The sequence below is a fragment of the Cibotium barometz genome, chromosome 27, assembly GCF_041138505.1.
Source record: "Cibotium barometz isolate CiBa-2024 chromosome 27, ASM4113850v1, whole genome shotgun sequence".
Classification (NCBI taxonomy): domain Eukaryota; kingdom Viridiplantae; phylum Streptophyta; class Polypodiopsida; order Cyatheales; family Cibotiaceae; genus Cibotium; species Cibotium barometz.
In genome coordinates, this window is record NC_141072.1 from 37,448,187 (window position 1) to 37,473,269 (window position 25,083).

At 47.2% G+C, this 25,083-nt stretch overlaps 1 protein-coding gene across 4 annotated transcripts in view; it reads right to left on the bottom strand.

The window, feature by feature from the left end:
- The window catches only part of LOC147623354 (protein ANTI-SILENCING 1-like), an 80,734-nt gene that overhangs the window by 18,394 nt on the left and 37,257 nt on the right, over nucleotides 1-25,083 (bottom strand). For all 4 annotated transcript variants that reach the window (XR_015269373.1, XR_015269374.1, XM_086821499.1 and 1 more), the window contains exons 3-6: nucleotides 20,976-21,147; nucleotides 19,628-20,784; nucleotides 6,670-6,696; nucleotides 6,496-6,588 (exon numbers count right to left, since the gene is read on the bottom strand). Coding sequence is in view for 2 of the 4 variants with exons in the window: in XM_086821499.1 (XP_086677625.1) it covers nucleotides 6,496-6,588; nucleotides 6,670-6,696; nucleotides 19,628-20,784; nucleotides 20,976-21,147 (1,449 nt within the window). In the remaining 2 variants the exon portion in view is untranslated. The remainder of the gene's footprint in view (nucleotides 1-6,495; nucleotides 6,589-6,669; nucleotides 6,697-19,627; nucleotides 20,785-20,975; nucleotides 21,148-25,083) is intronic.

Here is a 25,083-nt window from a genome sequence, read left to right on the forward strand (position 1 = left end):
TCTCAATCCTGGGGGTCCAGATCCATTGTCATTGGGAGAGCTCAATGGGTGATCATCAAGATTGGAGAGGATAGAGTGCGCTTTGGCTTGGTGTTGTTTTTGTTGGCTTGGTTTTCTTCGTGCTCTTGGGTTTCTGAGATGGCTATTTTGGGATCCAGAGTTCTGTGTAGCCATCGTAGAATCCTTGAGCTGCAAGAAGACTCAAAACATGGGCTAATTGTTTTGCTAACCCTAGTTGATAGCCTAGCATGACACATAAGAGTAGGAGCTGACAAGTGTGGCATCCCTTCCAATTGGAGGGTCTCCATTAAGATCTTAAACTATATGGCTAGAATTGCATCATGTTCTCATTCTCTCTCCTGCTTCACATGCTAAAGCTTGGTCCAACATATTTGTCAATCGTACATCTTGACAAAGGTCTACGTTACCTACACACTTGTCTCTAGCTAGTAGAACTCTCACAAATCCCAAAAGTTGTCTTTTTGCATTAGGTGCTCTTGTGTGGACTCAACTCCTGGAAGAGCTTCCTTAATCATCATGGATGGTATTGACCTATTTTCTAAGGATACCAATAAAGGTTGTCCTCCCATTATTACTAAAACCTCCAAGTTAATAACCACCTCTTATGTACCTGATGCTAACCGAAAGGTTGGTCAACCTAATCTGGGGGCCACTTATATGATTATTAACTTATAAGCTTATAAGACTGAGCCCTTCTAATCAGCCTGCTTTTCCTAGTCCCTAGCCCCTCTAGCCCCCCAATTAGTTTGACTAACCTTTCCGTTAGCATCGGGTACATAACAACACGTCCTCCACTAGTGTCATGAACTCGAGGATGATATTCACTTGTTGCCGCTGCTGCCACTAAACCTAGGATCTGAATGTATGCAGCTTCTTAAGAATTCAGAAGCGCCGCAACTCCTTTTGTTAAATCACTGGTCCGAACTCCCAAAAAAAACTTTTGCACCTTCAAACTCTTCATTCATTGAGCTAACTCCCTCTTGTGGAGTGCAACCCCTCCTGAAAAAACATCCTTGGTTATCTCCTCCATTTTAGGTATATCTATAAAAAAATCACTCCTTCCTACGTGTGTTGACCGTCTTCTTCAGCTTCCGGCCAAAGTCTCGCATCTTCTTCTTGTCTTCATTGATTGTTGTGCTTGCAATCATCTTCCAGAAACGACATCATTGTTTGCAACTGAGGCTGCTCTCAGCATCGTCTGCAACTTCATTATAGTCTGCATCATCTGCGAATTCATATTCTGCATGGAGTCCATAGAGTAAAACTGCTCCATGGCATTGGTGTAGCATCCTAAACCTTGCTGTAGAAGACTTGCTCCGATACCACTGCCTGATAGTGGAGAAACTAGCACTGTTACCAATGTCAAGTAACAAGGAGAAACATGCTCTGATATCAATTGTCACAGTTTGCACTAACAAAATAGCACTTTGAAACACAAACATGAACATATAGAGAGACTAAGAAGAGGACAAAGAAAATTAAGGATAAATATTCGATTCTCTCAATCTAACCTACTTTTTTTTCCCGAGAAAAGATCCTTTCATTAGTTATATAAAAACGCCCGTAGGGCTACAAAAGATCCTCTCCTGCTCACAAGAAAAACAGAGCAGAGAACAAAGCAAGGCAGCCAGGGAGACTCTCCCTAGGTGCTGAAAAGTACAAGTATCATGAAAAGAGCTGAGGGGCAATATCATACAATAGGAGGGGGGGAAAGCCAAACAGGTGGCCTGTAGTGCCAATGGGGGGACCCCGCGTGTAGGGTATAGAAGGGGCCGCTGCGCCAGGTGGTGTGAAAGGCCTGGCGCCGCAAGATCGCCTCATCCGAGTCGCCCCGGATGCGGTCATACTGTCCTCGCAGGGTGTGGATCAACTCCTGCCAAATCCCCCGAACAGTCTCTGCTAGTGGCTCCAATCTCCCCTCAAAGGCCCTGAAACACCGGGCCCTCCAGGTGAACCAGATGGTGAGGCTACTGAGGAGCTCCCATCGTAGATCCCTCTCCTGTGTCCAGCTGGCGGACGAGAAATCCAGTGAAGGAACAAGGCGAGGCTGGCCCCTAATGAATCTGATGGCCTGGCTGTCCTGCTCCGTCTCATAGCCCATAGCAAGCCCTGACGAAGTCGACCAAGCAACGGCACCCCACGTATACATACCCTCTGGAGAGAGGGGGGGCAGAATACGCAGCATCTGCAGCCAAATCTACTGTGCCTGAGGGCAGTCCCATAGGCAATGTCTTTGTGTCTCCGTAGGGTGGCCGCATCGGACGCAGGCCACCGGAAGACCGCTGTAGACAAGCCAGGTGCCAACTGCTGAGCCCGTGTGGGCGACCAGCCACTGGAAAGTCTAGATCCTACGGGCCTGTCGACTAGCCCAGAGCCGTGCCCAAAAATCCTCCAGGAACTCCTGTGAGAGTCCCTGTAGCCGCCAGTGCCCCGTTGCAGCTGGAGAGACCATCCTCCTCGCCATCAAAATATGCCGCCCCAACCGAACAGTATACTGGAAAAAGGTGGTCTCTGTGGCCTCAAGGGATGCATAAGGATCATGCCACTCGTACTCACCAGGGTCCCACTGGAGCCGGGCCAAGGGGCGCGCTGCATATGCCCATATGCGCCAATCCGGGAGCACATCTGCAGGGTCTAGGTCAATATGCCACTTCCAAGAAGCGGCGGCCACTACCCGTATCCTCTGAAAGGTGCACTCTGCAACCAAAGGCGACTCCACCTCCACTCTCTGAAGTCTGCTCTCATCCTGAATCTCATAGTAGAGGCATCTGCCATCCTCAATGCAAGCTCTGACAGCAATCAGGATCTCCAACTGTGTAAAGGCTCCCATCCACCGTGGGGCCACTAGCTCGAGAGGCGTGAACCACTCCTCTGTGAGTGCCTCCTGAATGTCATCCCTCATAATCAACCCCCCTCTAAAGTGACTCAGCCTCTCCACCTGGATCTCCTCTGGGAGACTGCAGAAGGCCTGCCAGTCTCCAAAAGTACGTGTTGGGCCTGCCGCCGAAGGTCCCCAGGCTAGAGGAGGCCGAGAACCCAGCATATGACCCTCCTCTATGCGAACCGCTGGGCTCCAGATGAGCGGCTGTCTGGCCCGCTCCTCAACACAAGAAGGAGGTTTCTGAGAGAGCCCCGGTCTCAGCAGCTCCCAAGCTCTCAGGATGCTCAAGGCAAATCTGTCCTCCCATCCTCTACTGAGGCCTGTCCTCCTCATCTCCATGAAGATCCATCGAATCTCTGGTGCCCAAGTGCCCCCCTGTTGGGGGAGCCCGAGCCTGCAGCCGCTGCAAAAGAAGCTCTTTTCAAGGCTCAGCGCCTGGAAGCAGCCCCCGAACAATAAGCTTCCCCAAAAAGGCTCTACTCTGATCGACTGGATCTATAATGCCCAAGCCTCCCTGGGCCAGCGGAAGTGTAATAACTGCCCAAGCAACCTTTGCTCGGGCTGGCTGACCGTCCTGCCCAGACCATAAAGTTCCTGATCAGCCTCTGTTCCTGGCTGATGCAAGAGCTCGAGAAGATCCAGCAAGACGTAATGTACCACATGGTCGCTAAAAGCACCTAATTTGCCACCACCACCCTCCCAGCCAAGGATAGCCGAGTTGTACTCCAATACAAAAGCTTCTTCCGAATGCTCAGAAGAAGCGGGGCAATCTGATGCTCAGGTGACAAATCTAGTCCAATCTGGCATCCCAAATATCGCACTGCTGTGCCAGGAGGAATCCATCTAAAACCGGGGACTGGGCTCCATGCCGGAGTGGGAGCGCTACTGATCCAAAAGGCCACTGTCTTGCGCCAATTGATCAATGCTCTCGAAGCTGCACTAAAAACCTGGAGCGATTGCTCTGCCCGAAGAAGATTGGCCTCCTGGCCATGCAAAAATAAGCCCGTGTCGTCAGCAAACTCAGCATCGAGCAGGTCCTCCCCCCGGACTGGGAGCTGGAGTCCTCTCAAACCAACCTCCTCTGCCGTCAAATACATGCTCATAGCCTCAGCAAAGAAGAGAAAAAGAAACGGGGCGAGAGGACATCCCTGACGGACTGATCTGGTCAGCTCAAAACTCGGCCCCCGTCCTCCTGCAATCAACACCTGGCTACGAGCTGTGGAATACAGAGCCGCCACCCCTCTAATCCAACCTGGCTCAAAGCCCAGGCCAAGCCTAGTGCCCTCTAAGAAGCCCCAATCGACTCTATCGTATGCCTTCTCAAAATCGAGAAGCATCACGACCAAGTCCTCACCCAGAAATCTAGCTCGGGCCGTCGCCTCCCAAAAGGTGAAAATGTTGTCAAGGATACTACGCTCCTTGACGAATCCTGTCTGGGTAGCATGAATCAACTCCCCCAGGAAGTGCTGGATCCTCAAACTCAAGGCCTTTGCTAAGACCTTGTAGACAGTATTGAGGATCGTAATAGGTCTCCAATGCCGAATATCATCTGATACTCCCTCCCCCTTGGGAATAAGAAAGATCAAGCCCTCTGAAAAGCTCTGTGGCATCACCCCAGTGTCCAAAACATACTGAAAGCCCCTACAGAGGCCTGGCCCCAAAAGGTCCCAATAGCGCATAGAAAAGGCAGGCGTCAATCCGTCCTCCCCTTGGCAACTATGGCGCGGAAGGACCCTCAAGGCCTCAGCAAGCTCAACCTCTGAAAGAGGCTCACCCAAAACTGTACGCATACGATCTGTGACCCTCCTCTGCACATGGGCCCACACAGTCTGTCTGCAAGCATCCCGAGCCTCAGTGGTTGGCTCCGCTGAAAGCAGGTCTCTATAGAACCCAATGGCAATGGCTCTGATCTCCCTGGGCTCAGTAGCTACCAATCCATCCGGCCTCCCAAGCTGACGGACTCCTGCTCGAGCATGGCGGGATCCAGTAATCTCAAAAAACTCCCCAGTCACTCTATCACCAAGCTGCGTCCACTGAGAGGCCTGGCGACAATAGTAAAACTCATGTCTCTGCTCCTCTGCCTCTCTAACCTCCTGGCCTGGCTCAGCTGGGACGCCACCCACTCACATGCAGGCTGCTGCTCCTGAAGGCGCTGAAGCGAAGCAAGGCTGCGTCTCAGCCGATGCTCCCGCTCACGAGTCTCTCCCAGCCGTGTAAAAGCTATAGCGTGCAGAAAAGAGCTAAGCTCGATGAGTCCCTGGGCACACTGGCCTGCTGCATCCTGGTCAGAGCACTGACTATCATGCCAGATCCTCTCAATGTCCTCAGCGAGACTAGGATCTGTAAGTATCCTCTCTGGGATCCTCAACTGCAAGCTGGTCTCCCGTGTCCTCTCCTCAAGTATCAAAATAACTGGCGCATGGTCTGAAAATGAGGTGCCAGCGAGAATGCCAACGGTGCCCCCTCGCTCCCCTAACCAGTCGCCCACATAAAAGCGATCAATCCGTGATAGATTAGTCCCTCCCTGCCGGCGATCCGACCGAGAGAAACTAAGACTGTCCTAAGAGCGGGAGAAGGCCCCATGCTGCCATGCATCAGTGATCCTCAGTGACATGCAAAATTGCTCCCAAGCTGCAAGCTCCGTGCCATGCACTGTAACATGACTGCCTCCCACCCTATCGGCCGGGTCCTCAAGCATGTTGAAGTCCTCAATCTAACCTACTATATAATACTAAACTCAAAAAAGATAAAATATTTACAAACCATAATGCTAAATCTGCTGAAAAATAAACTGCATAGTGACCCAAGTATGAGAGAAGCAAGAAACTCGCATGTAGTCAACCTCTCACAATTGCTGAAATATGCAACAATAGGAAGCCATGGAATGACTTGCTCCTATTTGGGCTGAATCTCCTACTCTTCGTGACTTGATCTTTTCTCCTTTGGCTCAATGCTCTAAAAGACTTGTAGGAGATGTCTAGAATGGGAGGAGAAGCATTCTATTTATAGAGAAAGAAGGCCAACTAAGTCACCTATCTAATTGGCTAACTTTGCAATTTAGGGCTCACAACGCGTGCTGACTCTTCCTAAACCCTAACCCTCACCCTAAGTAGTGGCCTAGCCCTAACGCAATACATTCTCAACAAGGAGCATCCTGTGCAGCACACCATGTGGTTTGATGACAGCCAGTTCATTGACAAAGTCTCATCCTTATCCATAAAGCCATGCAACTAGAGAAAGATGAGGACAGTCGCAATTCTCATGGCAGAGAATGTGACAAACCTTGCTACCTACCATGTGGGTTTCGAGCACCTAGACACAAGTAGGCAGCTTCCCTCGGGGAAGGAAAGGACCAGAGATTTGAAGTGATTTCATACATGTGCAGCAGATCATATAGTTTCATGAGAGCAAGTTCACCAACGAGTCTCATCCTTATCAAGAAGCCATGCAGCTCGATACAAATGAGGACAACTGTACGGGACAAATTTGGCACAAATAGTGTGCTATTATGTTTCTGACCTTCCACTGAACTTTGAGGCAGACATCTCCCTCGAAACACACCCATGTAAATTCATGAAATTCATTCCACTTACCCGAACATCTGCAGAAGTCACCAGGGGATCAAAGTTTTGCAGTAAAAGAACTTTTCCATAGGGAATTCCTTGCTGCAAATTCTCCTCCCAAGGCTGCAAAAAAGAAGTCATAATCAAGACAACATGCAAGCATGGTTGCAAGCGAAACATTAACTCTAATTTTGTCACACGTACCAGCTCCTTGAAAATATTTCTCTTCTCCTGCAAACATTCAACTTCCCCATAAGATGCCATTCCGGATATCAGATGACAAACATCACACTAGACCTGCCAACTCTTCTATGAATATAGATATGCACTCCTAACAATAGATGCATATGAAAGTCATCAATGCCACTTGTGGTGATCCATCATAATCAAATAGATTCATTAAAAAAGCAACCACATGTAATAAAAGATACAATACTCAAAGCAATACTAAATGTCGAATATCAATTGATGTAACATGCACACCCTCTAGTGGTTGAACGTGGACATGTCCTTACCATTTAGCCACTTTAGAGGGTGCAAGAAACTAGGGTTGGCCACTCAAGGCATGGAGTGACAACATGGGTGTGGGTCACTATCCTAACATCTCAAGAGAGAGAAGTCCACCATTGAAGCTTAGAGCTCCAAAGATGTACTCATGAAAATGAATATGATCAAAAGGGTACAATGCCCATGAGCCCAAGGACCCCCAAAAGTACACATATAAATGACCCTAAGCCCAAGTGCCTAGGCCCCATTCCCCATGTGCATGTGCAACGAAATCTACTTCATTACAAACCATCCCCTCCTACAATGATTTCGTCCTCAAAATAAAAGGGTGGTCGTGCCCAAAGAAAAGACATACAAGTGGCTATGTACAATGCCCATGAGCCCTATACCTAATATAGCCCAAGGCTCCCCAAAAGTACACATGTAAATGACCCTAAGCCGAAGTGCCTAGGCCCCATTCCCCATGTGCATGTGCAACGAAATCTACTTCATTATAGAAAGGGCCTTTTCATTTCATTGTATTTGGTCTAAGAACCCAATGAGCAGCCAAGTGTGGACACAATTCTTCTTATTATTTATTTGTTTTAATAAAGTAGGGTTCACAGCCAACCAACCTCAAAGCCAGCCAAAAAGCCCATATGACACTATAAATAGAGGGCTAGGGCTGAGAATCATTGTCAAGTCAAGCATTCATTGAGTAGTGAACTTGGAGACAGAGGAGGACAACCTATGATTCCCTTACTTACTATGAGCTTACTTCAAGAAGTGCCATCATCATCATCATCAGCAGCAAGGACGCATCCCCATCATCATGGTTTGTGTTTACTATATTGTAGTTCATTGTGCATATTCCATAGATTAGGGCATCTCTCTCTCTTGTCTACTCTCTCTTGTCTATTGGGTTTCGACAATCAGCTTTGCGTTAATCGATGATTAATCGTGTTAATCTCATCATTAAGTCTTCCACATGCACCTGCAACTAACCCCGTCATGACATGCAGGGGAAGGTCCTAGACAGCTAGGATTTTGCAATTAGGGTTTGCATTTTTGCTATCGCAACCAGTTTTACAGGTCACCTACGGAGTTAGAACACCGTAGGTGTCAGCGTTTTTAAGTTTTTGCATGTGAGTTTGCAGTCCAGCAATGCATTTGCAGGTATATATGCGTTATTCTATTCAGGCCAGCCAGTTTGCATGTCTTTTTGCCCATGTTGCAAGTCGGTCAGTCCCATCAACAGGTACAGGTGCATTTTCAGCCAGTTCAAGTCAAGTCAAAGTCTACGCCTAGGTCCAACATAGAGTTTCCAGCACATCACGGATCCTCGCTGGGAAAAAATAATCATCAATACCATTAAAGCAATAGTGATGACAAAGACGCACCAGACAAATGCAGACGTTTGAAGAACAAAGCAAGGAGTTCTAACCATGATGGCCACATATATGAGATCAAGTACAAAAGTGGAAGTAGTGGCGGTGAAGCCAAAGGAAGATGACAAGAGTGCCGCAGTTGAAGACCAAGGGCAACATTCTCAAATTGACCAACGAGCACAAATGTCCAATTGTGCACAGCCACCCCCAGTTCATGAACCCGTCTCTAAGGTCATCAATGTTGGGTATTCGGAGTCTCTGTTTGTGTGCTCGCTTGTGTCCGTGTGTGAACAGCCCTTATGTGTGTCACTTATGTGAGTATGTGTGTAAGTGCGTGTGAACCACCTCTTGTAGCCACTTATGTATGTGATAAGCGTTGATTATATGGGCACTTGCCATGTGTCATTGACCCGGTGTGTGTGGTGTCAAAAGGCTCGGCTCCAAAAGCCTATAAAAAGCATTGTACTCTTTGAAGCATACTCATCAATCAAAGTACTATTGAGTCATGCAATAACTGAGCTCTTCACACCTTCTACTCTGCACCTACTAAGCCCTTTTGCTCTCCACCTTTGTCTTGTAGCACATCCTCTGAAAAAGCTTGCACCACCACAGCACTACCAACACTTGTTGAGAGATTCTAAGGAAGTGGATTCCCCACCTGACAAACAAAGATGCAATTGCTCCTTATGCGAGGAGTATGGGAGGTCGTTTCTTGCAATGAAGCAGCTCCCACAACATCGAACATGGAATTGACATTGTGGAAGCAACACAACCAAAGAGCCATCGCAATTATGGGTCTCGGGCTTGCAGACTCATTGGTACATCATGTTGATTTCAAGTCCACAGCAAAGGAGATCTGGAAAAAGCTAGAAGATCTTTTTGGCAATAAAATTACCAACTCAAAAGTATTCTTAAATTCTATGATCTCAAGATGAATGATAATGAAGAATTAAGTGACCACCTTGCCAAGTTTTACTCACTAGTCCGATAGCTCACTAGTCTAAAGTGTGAGCCGGATGATGAAGACAAAATAGCAATCCTCACAAAGAGTATGCAGGAAGTTACTCTGTTTCAACAGTCACTTTAAGTCCTGCGTTTAGCCTCAACAACAATTAAAGACATGGTGACTTTGCTGATCAAAAAAGATAGCAGGATTAAAGAAACAGATCCATCCACCAGCAACCTTGAGTACGATAAGGTTTTGCAGGGGTTCAAAATTGGAAGGTAAATAATAAGAAGCTGAGGTGCAAATACTGCAATCGGCTGGGACATAGAGAAACCGACTGTTTCAAGGACGGTTCACACACGGACACGAGCGGGTACACAAACAAAGACTCTGAATACCCAACAATCTCCCCTTTGGAGCCAAGATGGCGTGACCTTTACGCAAGAAAAGATGCTACCACTTACCTCATCCTCACTTACACACATACTCACGTAAGTGAGAATTTACACACATATAAGGACTATTCACACACGGACACAGGCGGGTACACAAACAAAGACTCTGAATACCCAACAATCTCCCCTTTGGAGCCAAGATGGTGAGACCTTTACGCAAGAAAAGATGCTACCACCTACCTCATCCACACTGCCTAAGAGCTAGACTCACCATTTGCACCTCCCGTGCCATAGTCAAAGTGTCTCTCCAATCCGGGTAAGACTGAGTGTAGGGAGGCCAACACTCTGTCGCACACACACCCCCCCCCCCAACCCCTTCCTTGGCTCCTATCAGGGATAAAAGATAACATGAAGCCTTTTATAACATTAAGGTCCTTTTAACACACACATGAAAGACACACAGGATTATTACATCCCATTTTAGGGGGTATCCCGAGTAGAGAACCCAACAAAACTCACACAACATAAAAATATCTAGAAGGCCCAGCCATAGTCTTTCTCACTGAAAGAGACTTGGGCGGCCACCTCTTGTAGCCACTTATGTGTATGTGATAAGCATCGATGTCATGGATACTTGCCATGTATCATTGCCCCAATGTGTGGTGTGTCACTCCAAAAGCCTATAAAAAGCATTGAACTCTTTGAAGAATAATCATCAATCAAAGTACTATTGGGTCATGCAATAACTGAGCTCCTCAGTTTGTCACCTCTCTCTCTCTTCGAACCTGTGTCACCTCGCTGCCCCGCCTGCTGCCCTCTCTCTCTCTTTGAACCTGTGTCGCCTCCCTCTCTCTCTTCGAACCTGTGTCGCCTCCCTCTCTCTCTTCGAACCTATGTCGCCTCCCTCTCCCGTCTACTGCCCCGCTCACTTCTCTCTGTTCGCCCACTTCTCTCTCTTCGCTTCTCTCTGTTCGCCCGCTTCTCTCGCTTCGCTTCACTTCTCCAAGCTCTTCGCTTCTCTCTCCTCGGCCATCTCTCTCTCCTCGTAGCCCCCTCCCGCCACTCTCTCTCTCTCTCTCTCTCTCTCTCTCTCTCTCATAGAAACCAGAGTGCGGTAGACTAGCAGTCACCCGTCCACTTGTAGTCTAGATGTGAAAACAAAACAGATTGGCGCTAGAGTGCCCAAATCTGAAAACAAAGCGACACCTGTTGGCCCCAAAGCTTGGCGCCCCTTGCGGTATTTCTTTATCCAATTAAAATAATATGAATGGCTGAGTACAACAAAAATCAGCCAAGAGTTTACACCTGTATGTCCAATCTGACGTCCCACAATACCTCTTAGCACAGAGGATCTATGCACACAGATCTGTGTTCCACAATAACACACTGTGCCTCCCTCTGATCAGCCAAGACCACTAAGCAGGGCAGCCATGAGCATACATCTGACATAACTCAAGTGCATGATACATCATCTCAGCTCATACATACATGTGCTGTCCAAACTTTGTCTCAACCCTTGTCAATCTGCCATACCCCTCCTCTCACAAGGGGCCAGATAACTCATATCTGCAACAGACATCAAGCAGTAGAGAGAGAGATAGATGAACAGAAACGGAGCTTACCAAATTCAGCTCGTGAAACAGCACTGGAGGAAGCAACGGTACCAAACTGTACTTGCAGGCACTTGTATCAACAAGCCTGCTTCACATATGTGCACGTACTTGCCTGTACCTTCCTCCTTGTGTTCACCTCTATGCTGTCTTTGAAAGTACAGATCTGAAAAACAGCACTGTACTTGCTTGTTCTTGACTGTACTGGCTTGTACTTAACGTACTTGCTTGTACTTGATGGTACGGGCTGTTTCTGCAGAGAACCAGAAGTAGCCGCCTGCTGAATTTTGCTACTGGTCGCCTGCGCTGTCTGCAACAGTGTTGCCCAGCTCTTGTACTTGCCCCAGAACTGGCCGTACAGTGTACCTGCAGAAAGTACAGAGCTGTACTTGCAGTCGTACAGCACTGTACAGCCTGGATTCAACAGTCGCAGCCACCTGTCTGTCCCACAGCTCTGCGCCTCTTTGTCCACAGCAGAACCTGCAGTCGTACAGGGTTGTACGGCTGTTGTACGGCCTTCAACACACAGCTCACAGAAAAACAGCAGCTACAGCACAGATACAGCAGCCGCCTCCTTCTTCCCTGTGCTTTTCCACGCTTGTGTGTCCCTTTTGCTCCACGACTCCCAAAAGGGAAGAGAGAGAGAGAGGAGAGAGAAACACTCCAAAAGTGGAGTGGCCCTCCTCCCCAAAATAATCCCTAGGGCCCCAAACTATAAAAGTTCCCTAGGGCCACTAAGGCCTAGGGGCAAACTTTAATAAACATTAAAGTTTAATGTTTCTAGTTCCCCCCTTCACACCTAGGGATGTCCATATCTTAAACTCTGTCCGGACACCCCCCATGTGAATCATAAAATATTCTGACTCTGCAACCACCATGCCCACACTTGTACTGTTCCATTTTCACAGGGCCATGACACTCTCTCTCTCTCTCTCTCTCTCTCTCTCTTCACACCTAGGGATGTCCACATCTTAAACTCTGTCCGGACACCCCCCATGTGAATCATAAAATATTCTGACTCTGCAACCACCATGCCCACACTTGTACTGTTCCATTTTCACAGGGCCATGACTCTCTCTCTCTCTCTCTCTCTCTCTCTCTCTCTCTCTCTCTCTCTCTCTCTGTGCGCCCGCTGCCCATCACCCCCTGTTTCACCTCGCTTGTTGAGCCCAGCACACCCCGCCATCTCTCTCTTTCCGTCTCTCTGTTCGCCGCCCGCTGTTCGCTACTACCGCCCACTAGCCCTTCCGCCTCGCTGCCCTGCTGGCGCTATGCTGGCCCGTCTGCCTGTCCGGTAGGCCCAGTGCCTCCGTTTTGCCACCCACCCCTCCTCACGCCCCCAAGGCAGCAACATAACTCTCTCTCTCCTCCCTGCCTGTGGGAAGGGCTGGAGAGTAAACTCGAGGAATGGCCCTAAGTCTCCAAGAGAAACTCGAGGCCCTCGAGACGGCAATGAAGGCACTAATCAAGGAGAACAAGAAGACATCCGATTCCAACCTCAATGAGGTGGAGAACAAACTACACCAGCACATCATGGCCCTCGAAGCACGGGTCACGGACCTTGAACAAGAGAACACAGCACTCAAGGACGAGGTGAGTGCATTGAAAGTGGAACTGGTAGCCGTCAAGAACACCGAGAAGGAAGAAGGGGAGATCAATGACAACACTCTCACGGCCATCAAAGAAGAGATCTCCAAGGAGATCACAAAGGACATGGAGGGAAAACTCGAAGCCAAGCAGTCAGGATGGGTTGAGGTGGTGAAGAAAGACATCCGTAAAGAAGTGAGGGAGGAGACTCAAAGGGAAGAACATCAAATCATTCACACCACCATTGAGGAGGAGAAGATGAGGCATGCCCGCCGCCTCAACATTCGAGTCACAGGTATAGCCGAGACACCCAACTCCACTCCCGAGAAAGATGGACAGCTTCTATGCATGAAGCTAGGCTACAGGGAAGAGGACCCCCTCCCCTTCACCAAAGCATGGAGAGTAAGGAAAGACTCAACACGCAAGCGAGCCCTCATCCTACAGTTTGCAGGAGAGACGGAGAGGGTCACCTTCATGAGGAAGAGGGTCATACTACGAGGCTTAGAGGCATTTTCTTGGATGATGCAGCTAGAGCATAGGACAGCTTGCATGCCACGAGTCTTACACGCGAGGAGAGAAGGCAAGAAGGCCTTCTATTGAGATGGTCGGGTAATCATTGATGGCCGGCCCATGGATTAGCGGTTTGGGGCCTATGGGACACAAACCAGGCCACTGACAGAGATACACATGGCAATATGGAACTGTAATGGTTCACTATGGGTGCAGCCTGGACGACTCGAGCATGTTATGGTGGGGAGAGCCATCATACTTCTGACAGAGACACATCAAAGCCCAGAGAGAGGGCTACCTCGAGTAGAGGAATTCCAGTGGGAGTCAGCATACAGGAGAACCACACGCCAGGGTACCTCGAGAGGGTCGGGGGGAGTAGCAGTTCTATTCAGACGGGAGCTACAGGGGAGACTGAGACTGGTAGCACAGGATCCAGAGGCCAGATACATGTGGATCAGCTTACAGCTCTCACAGGAAAGGGTTATATACATAGCCCTATGTTACTTTCCTCCATCAAGATCCTCCCATGTCATTACAGAGGACATGCCACAGGAGGAGGAGACAGGAGCCTCGCCATACACGGTCTGTCAGAGGAGATTATGCATTATTCTACACTAGGGGAGGTATTTCCTACGGGTGACTACAATGCCCACACACAGAGCAGACAGTGTGAGGTGTATAACTATGATGACATGCAGATCCTCCACCCTGTGGATCCAGAGGAGATAGGGGCTAGTCGGGCATCAGAGGACACTGGACCAGACAGAGGACATTATGGGGACCACTTACTAGAGTTGGCAGCCAGGCATCGTCTCGTTATTTATAACGGGATGCTACAGTGGCCGGGATCAGGAGGGCTGACATGCTCCCCACATGGGGGTCATACACGGACCGGAGGCACGGTGGTAGACTACATTAGGCATCACAGCTTGTCACCTCATTCTCCATCCCACCTCGTCTTATTGGGGCAGATCATATATACTTGGCATTTTCACTAGCAGGATCACCAGTATCACCAGTCCCCCACATACCCACGCCACACACTACCATCTACTTCACACATGACATGGCAAACATATACACTGGCAGAGTAGAGGATGGGCTCCTACTCATGGATCCCCTGGCACCTATGGATACCATTACAGCCCAGCTGGCATCACTCCTACACACGGCTGCATTACAGAGCTTCCCACATCGTGTCCACTCAGGAGAGCCTGCGAGATCTGGGACTATGCCCTAGAATAGAACAGATGGTATGATGACAAGTGCAGAGCCCTATACTCACGGCTTCGCATACAGAGAGCCTTCGGAGCCATCATAGAGCAGGAGTCGAGGAGAGAGATGAGGAGACTTACTCGCCGCAAAAGGCGAGCCTTCGCAGAGATACAAGAGCTAGAGATCTTCCATTTCTTCATGAGTAGAGATAGCCCTATCTCATGGCGGCACTTCAGAGAGCCCCGGACACCGACACCCATTGCAGACCCACAGACATGGCACACATATGCAGAGGGCCTATACCACGCCCCAGAGCAGCCACCTATACCTCAGCCACAGGACCCTCGACCTACCACAGCTAGCTTCTTTACCCACTCGATGATAAAGGAAGCTATCCGCCGCCTACAGCATGGACGGGCCGCCGACCATATGGGCCTACAGGGTGAGCATCTCATATATGCAGTAGATTCTTTGGCTCCTCTTGCACACCTGTTTAGCAGGGCACTAGCAGAGAGTTTGCCTGCGGAGTGGACGATGCACACCATTGTGTCGATCCACAAAACAGGGGATATGCTCGATCCGAGCAACTACAGGACGGTGTTGGCCACATGTTGGCCAAACTCTATGGTGCAGTGTTGGAGCAAGAGCTTAGCTTATATGCTGAGCGAGCAGGTTTACGCTCATCAAGGCAGGCAGGCTTCAAGAGAGCTTTCTCTACCACTGACCATGTATTCACTTTGAGATGTATGATTGATCAGGCCAGAGTGAGGAAGAGAAAGCTCTATTGTTGCTTTGTGGATTTCCGCAAGGCATTTGACACAGTACCACGAGAGAGGCTCTTTCAGCGCCTGCAGTCTCTTGGCATACCAGCAGATATGACATGGGGCATCTATGCATTATATGAGCAGGTTTTTGAGCGAGTCAGATGCCCACGAGGTATGTCCGAGACTATTGCTAGCACCATTGGTGTGAAGCAAGGATGCCCACTTTCCCCCACGCTATTTGGGTTATACATTGATGAGGTGGCTGACTTCATTACACGGGGAGGCGGAGATGGAGTTGCTCCAGCAAGTACCTCAGTACATATTATGCTTTATGCTGATGATATTGTATTAGTGTCTGAGTCTCCAGGAGGTCTACAACAGCATCTACATGCACTCGATCATTTCTGCACACAGAGGGGTCTTACTGTAAACCTTGGGAAAACCAAGGTTATGGTCTTTCATACATCGAGACAGGGCAGGAGTCAGCTGACATTCACTCTCACAGGACGCCAGGTGGAGGTGGTGACATCATACGTGTACCTAGGGGTACCTTTGCACCCAGAAACGATGTCCAAATCAACCACTTGATGGCATGTTAGATTTGCCTTAAGATGCCCTTTCAAGGCTTCTCAGTTCCCTTGAGAGATCTTGAACAATCAAGTATCATTTGGCTTCCATAGCCTCGGCATGCTTGCAATGTAGTCAAGTTGTGTGTCGAAGGAGCGCTTTATGCTTGCCGATATCCCGGCCAAGCCTTCCCACCCTCGTACTTAGTCGGAATGTAGACACAAGTTGGGGCCAATTCTTCACATCCAATGTACCTAATCCCCCTCCTTGCTACTTTTCCAAAAGCACTCACAACAAGGAGAGTTCATGCCATGCTCCCCCTGGGCCTCTCCTCCAATGCCCAAGGTACCCTCACAAGCATAGTAGATGCTAGGAAATTAAAGTGAGAGTACAAGTGAGGTGTATGTGGATGCAACTTCAAAAGAGAAGGTAGGAGCATTCACACTGTGTTTTGCATGACTCATGCTATTTTCATATTATCAATTACAATTAGCATGTACTCATGCTTTCCTTCAATCCCCAAAGTAGCTCCGATACACCAAATCACATCAAAAAAACATCCAAATAGCATCCAACACCATGTAAATCAAAAGGCACATGTTTTGAAAAACTTAGCTCTAAGTAAAGGCTCCCAAGGTCAATGTAATCATAGGCTCATGTAGGCACATGCATTTTATTGCTTTGGGCCAAGCTTTGCCACTAATATGAAGCCACAATTCACTTACCTTCTCTGCAGCAGCCACGCGCTTCACCATGGGTTCAACAACCATTGGCTAGATTGACACGGGTATATGCACCATTGGCTATGCTAAAGAGACAGTGCCACCAGGCGCATTTTCAGGAGCCCAGGACAAAGGGGTGGCTATTTGACACATTAGTGACACCGGCACTGATGTATGGAGCAGCGGTATGGGCGCCAGGCCTTGCTACCCATTGGTGGGCAAAGATAGAGAGACCACAGGCCCTCATGATGGCACGCATGATACGCAGCAAACCGTCAGTACCTCATGACATTATCCGAGCAGAGTTTGTTGCGCCTCCTATGATGGTAGAGGCCATATTCCAGACTATATGCCTACTAGACAGATTCAGAGAGATGCCACAGGACAGATTGTCATATAGAGCTTTTGAGGCATCTAGACAGCTGGCGAGGTAGGAGACAGAGGATCATGGTATGCACAGGTCACACATTGGTTCTCACAGCATGGCCTAGATATGGATCATCTGCCACCATTCCAGTATGACAGGGATGCACCACATATCTGTCTCTCTCATAGTGAGAGGAACAGAGTATTGAGACAGGACCTATGGCAGCTCTATACACGAGAGACATGGATATCGCCTACACAGCCTCTTCCACCGAAGATGCTATACTACAGAGATCACTTCATGAGTATCACTGATGATGGATTTATAGAGAGGCCTAGATACATGGAGGGGTTTTTACCACACGGCTCCCGAGTAGCTATTGGTTAGCTTAGAGTCTCATCACATCGATTGGAGATCGAGACTGGCAGAGCAACACGGATCCCCCGAGAGGAGAGGGTATGCAGATTGTGCAGAAAGGAGGTGGAGAGTGAGGAGCATTATGTATGCAGATGCAAAGCATATACAACCATCAGAGAGAGATATCCCATTTTATTCAGAGAGCCACATTCCCTACGCCGGATCTTTGAGGCAGTAGACCAGCGCATACTGGGGAGATTCATTCTAGACATACAGCGTCACAAAGAGACATCATTACAGGCTCAGACAGCTCCAGAGGGGGGACGACAGACACAGATTACTACATTTTTTCAGAGATCCACCCCACTCCCAGCCCCTACACAGCAGGGAATTACTCTCCAGAGAGCAGAGACACTCAAAGCCTGCAGGAGACAGAGGACACCTGGCTTTCGGACACCACGCCTAAACCAGAGAGAGATGACAGAGATCAAAGCTCAGTTTCACAGAGAGGGTGCGGAGCGACTAGCTTGCTTCAGAGCAGACCCAGGCATGTTCTTCAGGGAGCTGTGGACACCCCCTTCATTGATGTATATCATTTTATACCCCCAGTATGGTAAAGGATGGAGCTAGCTAGGGTCCATGCATATAGCTTTGCATTCTCCTAGTAGTAGAGCTCCATCCCCTCCCCCACTCATTGCACTTATTGCACACCCAGATTCAGCTTTTTAGTTCAGTACTTTTTCATTTTGTTGGGATGACAGAGGATACCCCACACAGGTACACTGATTTGTCTCATAGGCCGAGTTCGGTCTTTTGGAAGACGTTAATAAAATCTTTCTTTCTTTCTTTCTTTCTCATTTGCTCTTTACTACTCTCAACACCATGAATCCATTAACGCCTCCATAGCAACCTCCCTACTAACCCTAACAGAGCTCAAAATTACATTCATCGATGAGGTGGCAACATCTGAGGTTCAAGCATTTCTCTCCCAATCCATTGAGAAGAAAGACGATTCAAGGTTTCCGTGAAGCCTTTTATCACGTGCACACCTTCCAGCGGTGTGGCATGGGCATGTCCTTACCATTTAGCCACTTTAGAGGGTGTGTTTTAGCTGAGTCTTGGTCAAATTTGGGGTTTTTCAGCCATTTTATTGTATTTGGTCCAAGCAGCCATGTGCAGCCAAGTGTGGACATTTGTATTTTATTTGGACATTATTATTATTTAGGGTTGGCAGCAAACCAACCCTAAAGGCTAGCAAACTAGCCCATAATACACTAGAAATTGAGGGCTAGGGCTGAGGGTCATTTAGTGGTCGGCAAGTAAGATAAGGCCACACCCAACATACCATGAAAGTCATCAAGTTCTCATCATCAACAATCATTGTAAATATTCTTTCAAGTTAGTAATAGACAATAGATTAGGCCTACCATGCCAACAGAGCATCCAGAGGCAAAGAGGCACCCGCAGGTCCTAAGGTTTCCGTGGAGCCGAACGTGCAAGGAGAGCATCGAGAGGAAAAGGGGCAAATTCCACTGCACCTGCAATTTTAGTTGGACTGACACTATTGGAGCGCAGGAACATCATGTGCATCCCTGCTCCAAGTTGGGCAGGAGGGGATGTCACATCCACACCCTCCAGTGGTGTGACATGAACATTTCCTTACCAAGGGCATGTTTGTGGCCGAGTCTTGGTCAATTTTGAGGCTTTTCATCCATTTCATTGTATTAGGTCTATGCGCCCAATGAGCAGCCAGGTGTGGACACAATTTTTATTATTATTTATTTGTTTTAATAAAGTAGAGTTGGCCCCTAAAATGCAGCGAACCAGCCCATAGGGCACTATAGATAGAGAGCTAGGGCTGAGAGTAATTGTCATGTCAAGCATTCATTGAGTAGTGAGCTTGGAAACAGAGGGCAGCCTGTGGTTCCCTGACATACCGCGCACTTCCATCAGCAAGTGCCATCATCATCAGCAGCAGCAGCAACAGCAGCAAGGAAGCGCCCCCATCATCTAGGTTTGGATTTACCATACTGCAGTTCAATGTACATATCCATGGATAATGGAATATACAGTAGATTAGGGCATCTCTCTCTTGTCTACTGTGTTTTGGCAATCAGCTCTGCATTGATCTGTGATTAATTGTGTTAACATGTCATTAATTATGTTAATCTGTGAATTGCGTTAATTTCATCATTAATTCTTCCGCTATAGTAGCTTGTTACAATTGAGGTAGGACGAACAGACTTACAACTGCCTTGACCAGCTCACTTGTTGGCATCAACTTTTTCTCTACATCCAAACCTGTAGTGCTCTTTAGCTTTTTTGCAACATCAGACCTGACTTCCTTCGTCAGAGTCCCCTTGGGAGGAGAGCTTCCAAGCCCTGGCAAAGACTTTGAATTGTCCTTCACTTGATCTTTTTCTTTCTGGCGTGGCGTGCTACTTTCATTATCTTCGCTGGCTCTCACAAACCGCCTCCTCTCTGCCTCTTCCTTCATTAAACCTGAAGCGCCTTCTGCAGGCTTTGAAGTGTCCATATCCTTTGTACTATCTTCCTTCAGCATCTGAGTGTCTGTGGGACCTGCTTTTGCCTCATTCTGATCTGCTTCATTTAAACCCACCTTCTCATCCAGCAGTCTTAATTTACTGTCATTATCTAGAGACTCTGTAACAGTATGTTGTCCCAAAACATCAGTGTCTGTATCAACTTTGGGTGAACTTGTCTCAACTGGTGAAGACTCCCCAAGCAGTAAAGGGTTTTCCAAGTCTAAATCTTTTGTTTTAATTTGTGAAGTAGCATGCGCTGTTTGAAACTCTGACAACTCCATTTTGCTGTGTTCCTCTTCCCCTTCTGTTTTGGTAGAAGACAGCCCTAAGTGTCCAGAAGGTTTGGTTGAACCTTCTCGAGGAGTCGACTTTTCTACGTTTGAGGTCTGTGTCTTGTTTGGTACTGCATCAACCAAATTCAAGCCTTTTTCTTCCTTTGAGGTCAGTATCTTGCTAAATACTGTATCACCCAAAGGTGAAGCTTTCTGGAATCGATTATTACTCTGTCCCACCTCCTTCAACTTTGCAGCAGAAGTTCCACCAGCCTTTGCTAGAACTTCCTTTGAAAATGAAGATGTACCATCTGAAACCTTTAACTTCTTGTTCTTTAGAGCTTCATCAGAACTCACCTGGCGTTTTTTCAACTCTGACTGTTGGCCCAACTTCCTTTTTTGTGTTTCAGATGCCAATTCTGGATCTCTCGGTCTCTTCTTTGATTCTTGCAGAGAGGTGCCCTTTGATTGAGGTTCTTGCTTCACGGTGACATCTTTTTTACTCTTCAGGATTGTTTTGAGATGTTCATCTGCCTTCTCCCCAGTCTTGGCATTTTCTGTAACCCATTCCTGTTTATTGTATACAACTGCAACCACAAAAAAAAAAGCATAAGAAAGCGCCCATTTGTTCACAAACTAATTGCTTATAAGCAGTTTTTGATGTTATAATGCATCAACAAAACATATGTTACCAAAGGACTTGAAGCCAACAGAGCTTCCAGATGTTTTAAGCCTCTACAATAATAAATTTGGAGTGTTCAGGATATCTAGACCTCACCATCACAGCCAAGCTTATCAACTACTCTCTGTACTGGAGAAAAGTGTCCAAGATCCACATTATATATATGTGAAAAAAAATAGTCTGCATTTTCAAGATCAATGTCTGATGGCTGTTTGTTTCGAAGATCCCTGCTAGTGCACAAGACTTTGCATTTACCACAAATGACCTCCTGAAATAAACCCAGAAACCTGCTTAGACTCCCAGCATGCACGTCACTTATGAAAAAATGTAATGACCATGTAACCTTCTATTTTAAAAAACCTAGGAATGGACGAGAGCAAATCAAGTCTGAAATCATAGCGAAATCCAGGAGAACAAACTGCAGATTACCTTAAGGATGATACAAGGAGAGTGGAAGGAGAGGTGGAGAAAGAAAGATATATTAAGCGTCTACTATAGACCCAATGGGCCTATGAGACCAAAGTGATACAATAATGTCCATGGCATATCTCATCATGGAATGGAAAATAAAACAAAAAGAAAACATAAACATAGCTATCTCACTAGGGTGATACAAAACTGTCCATGGAAACTCATCATGGAATACTAAGAACATCGAAACATGAGAGCAGCATCAGCTCCGAGTAGATGGTATACCACTCTCCAAAATATCAAGCATGGGCTAATGAGTATGGCCAAGAGGTCTCCCTCAGCTATGTCACGTGGAAAGGTAGCTCGATGGCAGTGGAGCATGTCCTAGATCTGGAGCTGATGAGGTGATCGTGGCCGACGGCGGCCGGGGGGCCGGGGGCGCCGGGCACGCTGGAGTGCGGAGGCTCAGTCCGAGGTAACTCCTCTCGGGTGAGGTAGGTCCGGAGCAGCTCGTGGACGGTCCACAAGATCCACTATATCAGTGTCCTCCACCTCCTAGGTGTCCGAAAGAAACTAGTGATGGTTGGCTGGCAAGGGAGGGGGCGGGGTGGCTGGGACCGAAGCTCTCTCAAGAAGGTGTCCCTGTGTTGTCGAAGCTCAAGCAGGAAGAGGCCTATAGGCAACGCTAGTCCTGGAAGTCAATGATCCTAGAGAGTGGACCAAATCCCTCACGAGATAAACAATGAAACCTCTCGCGGATCTCATAGTATGCTAGACAACGGCATATGGTATGTGGAAGCATACACATGATATGGAAGAGAGAGAGAGAGAGAGAGAGAGAGAGAGAGAGAGAGAACTCAAGTGAGAGAGAGATTGCACATGAACACAATGATTGTATTAGGAATGATCACACCATGTAAAAGTATTTATAGGCACCAAGGCCTTATCTACTCACCCTTACTAAGAGGTGGTTCACACCTAGAGTATTCAGACCAAAAAACTCAATAACCCTTTCACTCTACTGAGACTTTGATAATTCCAACACCACCCCTTGGAGCGAAGGTAGTGAGACTCCAAAAAAAAAAGAAGCAACCAACCTCCGATTCCATCACATCACTACAAAGAGGCAACCTACAGAAGCTGAGATTATTGCTTAGTCACACCACCCCGACTCCTAGCTGGGATAACTTTGCCTTTTATAGCATCAAGGCATTACAAAAAAACTCCAAAAGATATCCAAAATTTCAACTTTTGGGCAACAACCCGGGCAAAGAACCCTCCACTCATGGAAAGGAGGCCCAATTTTGTTAATTTTCACCAAAATTTGAAAAACCTCCCATTTAGTTTTTGTCGTGGCGACTGTGGGTACTGCAAGTACAATACGCAAGTTCAGTTTGGCAGCAGACAAGTGGGTAGTAAGGACAGTCGGTATAAACAATGCCGGCAGCAAGATGCTGCAATTGTATGGACATCGCACTAGGATGTACGGACAAACATGGAGCCGCACGTGTACGGAAAAATTTGGGCAGGCAGGGCAGGCTAAACCTTGTGCTCTGATACCTTTAGGGTTAGATTTAGGTTTAGCAATGAAGCATAGACTACATAGTGAACAAAGAGAGTGAGCGTCAACTTGCACGATGCACACACAATAATGAGATTACGTACAAAGTACAAGATGTAGCCTTTATACTTACACACCATAAAGGTGTGTTTAAACACAAGGGAAAAAAACCTTTGATATACAAAGGTAAAACGTGTCCTGTGTGGACAACTCTAGACTTACACCATGTATTATTAACATGAAGTATATAAAATGCAAAATAGAGATACTCAATGGTCGCACTGCTCCTAAGCTCTCAATCACTTAATGATGACTGACTGATCAATGAATGGATATACTAAGGCCTAGACTCCTATTTATAATGTCTAGTGCTGGTGAGTTGGCTACCAACCCTATTGATAATGTCCAACGAAGTGTGTTCCCACAATAACCCGATAACTGTCCACACTTGCCTGCTCATGGGTGCCTTGACAATATTACAATGACTGACACAATAGCCCTTATAAACACATGAATCTAGCCACATACTCCACCTCCCGAGTGTGATGTCACGTGCACGCCCGTGCCATGGCTAATCTTCGGCATGAACAATCTTAATCCTTGATTAGTGCAGCAATTAGAACAGCATATAGTGTCACCATCAATATCAAGTAGTGTCCCAAGGATGGTGCACAGTTCCAACAGAAAGGATGCACCAAGGTAGCACAAGGAGTGATTTGCAAACAACAGGCGAAGCCAAAGGAAGCATTCCCTAAGGGCAGCTACACATAACCAATACCTCATTAAGCTCTCAGATCATTCCCAAAGGCCTAGCAACAGGCATGATCAGTTCCGGTAGGTGACCCGACGTTGTGTCAAGGTTAAGGGAAAGCCGGCATGGGGACAGTAGTTGAACAAATGCTCAGTTCTTCAACAAGACTTGGAAGTGGAGGTCAAGAGTGAAGGTGTTCAGACAAAAATATTAGTCAGTTAAGTCAAAGTGAGTAGAAAGTCAGTAGCAGTTCAAGGTCAGTAGAAGGCCAGGGAGGAAGGATCACGGAGTGTCCACCCTGTCATCAAGTTTAGCAAAAGGGAATGTCACATGCACATCCATGCCATGGCTAATCTTTGGCATCAACAGTCTTAATCCCTGATTATTGCAACAATCAAGACAGCATATAGTGTTACCATCAGTATCACAAGCATCAGATCAGCATCATCATCATCGTCATCATCAGCAGCATCATCATCATCGCCATCATCAGCATGGGGCTGCATGGAGGCCTATCGACTAGCAGCAAACATCTGTCGACTTACAGGCAGTAGGTCTTGTGCATGCAGGCGGCCAAGGCTACAGAAGGCGGCAGCAGGTGTGGGCAGTACAGATAGTAAGCGCAGCATTCAATAAAGAATTTAAAGCATAAATCATGTCCACACACACAGGCCGACAGCTGTTCAGCTGGCCGACTAGTGTCCCATCCAAGTATATAAGCATAAGTCATGATTCAGCAAAGACATTCAATTTTAAGTCATTCATTCATCATTAGCTTTAGTAGAAGATATGTAGAAGGGCCAAGGGTCAACCCCTTGGGGCTCACCAAAGGCCTAAGTCATGTACAAGCAATCATGTAACCTTTTTGTACCATATTAAATACAAGAAAACCCTGACACCAAATCTCTCTTCTTCTCTCCTTTGTCTTAATCATGTGTTATTTGCATCAATGTTCTTAATCAGGCTTAGGGCTATCATCTATGGATCAATACAGCAAGGCTTCTACACATGCAACATTGACCCTAAGCCTGATTAAAAACATTGATGCTGATTAACACGTGATTAATTAAGAGGAGAGAGAAGAAGAAAGAGATTTGGTGTCAGGGTTTTCTTTGTATTTAATACGGTAAAAAAAAGGTTACATGACTACTTGTACATGACTTAGGCTTTGGTCAGCCCCAAGGGGTTGACCCTTGCCCCTTTTACATATCTTCTACTGAAGCTAATGATGAATGAATGACTAAAAACTGAATGCCTTTGCTGAATTATGACTTATATACATATATACCTAGATGAATCCAGGAACATGCCCAAACTCACCTTTTAAGAACGTGCATGTTATATACTCATGGTAGTCAACCCACAAGACTATATATACCTAGATGAATCCAGAAGCATGCCCAAATTCACCTTTTAGCAACGTGCATGTTATATACTCATGGTAGTCAACCCACAAGACTATATAACTATCAACTCCATTT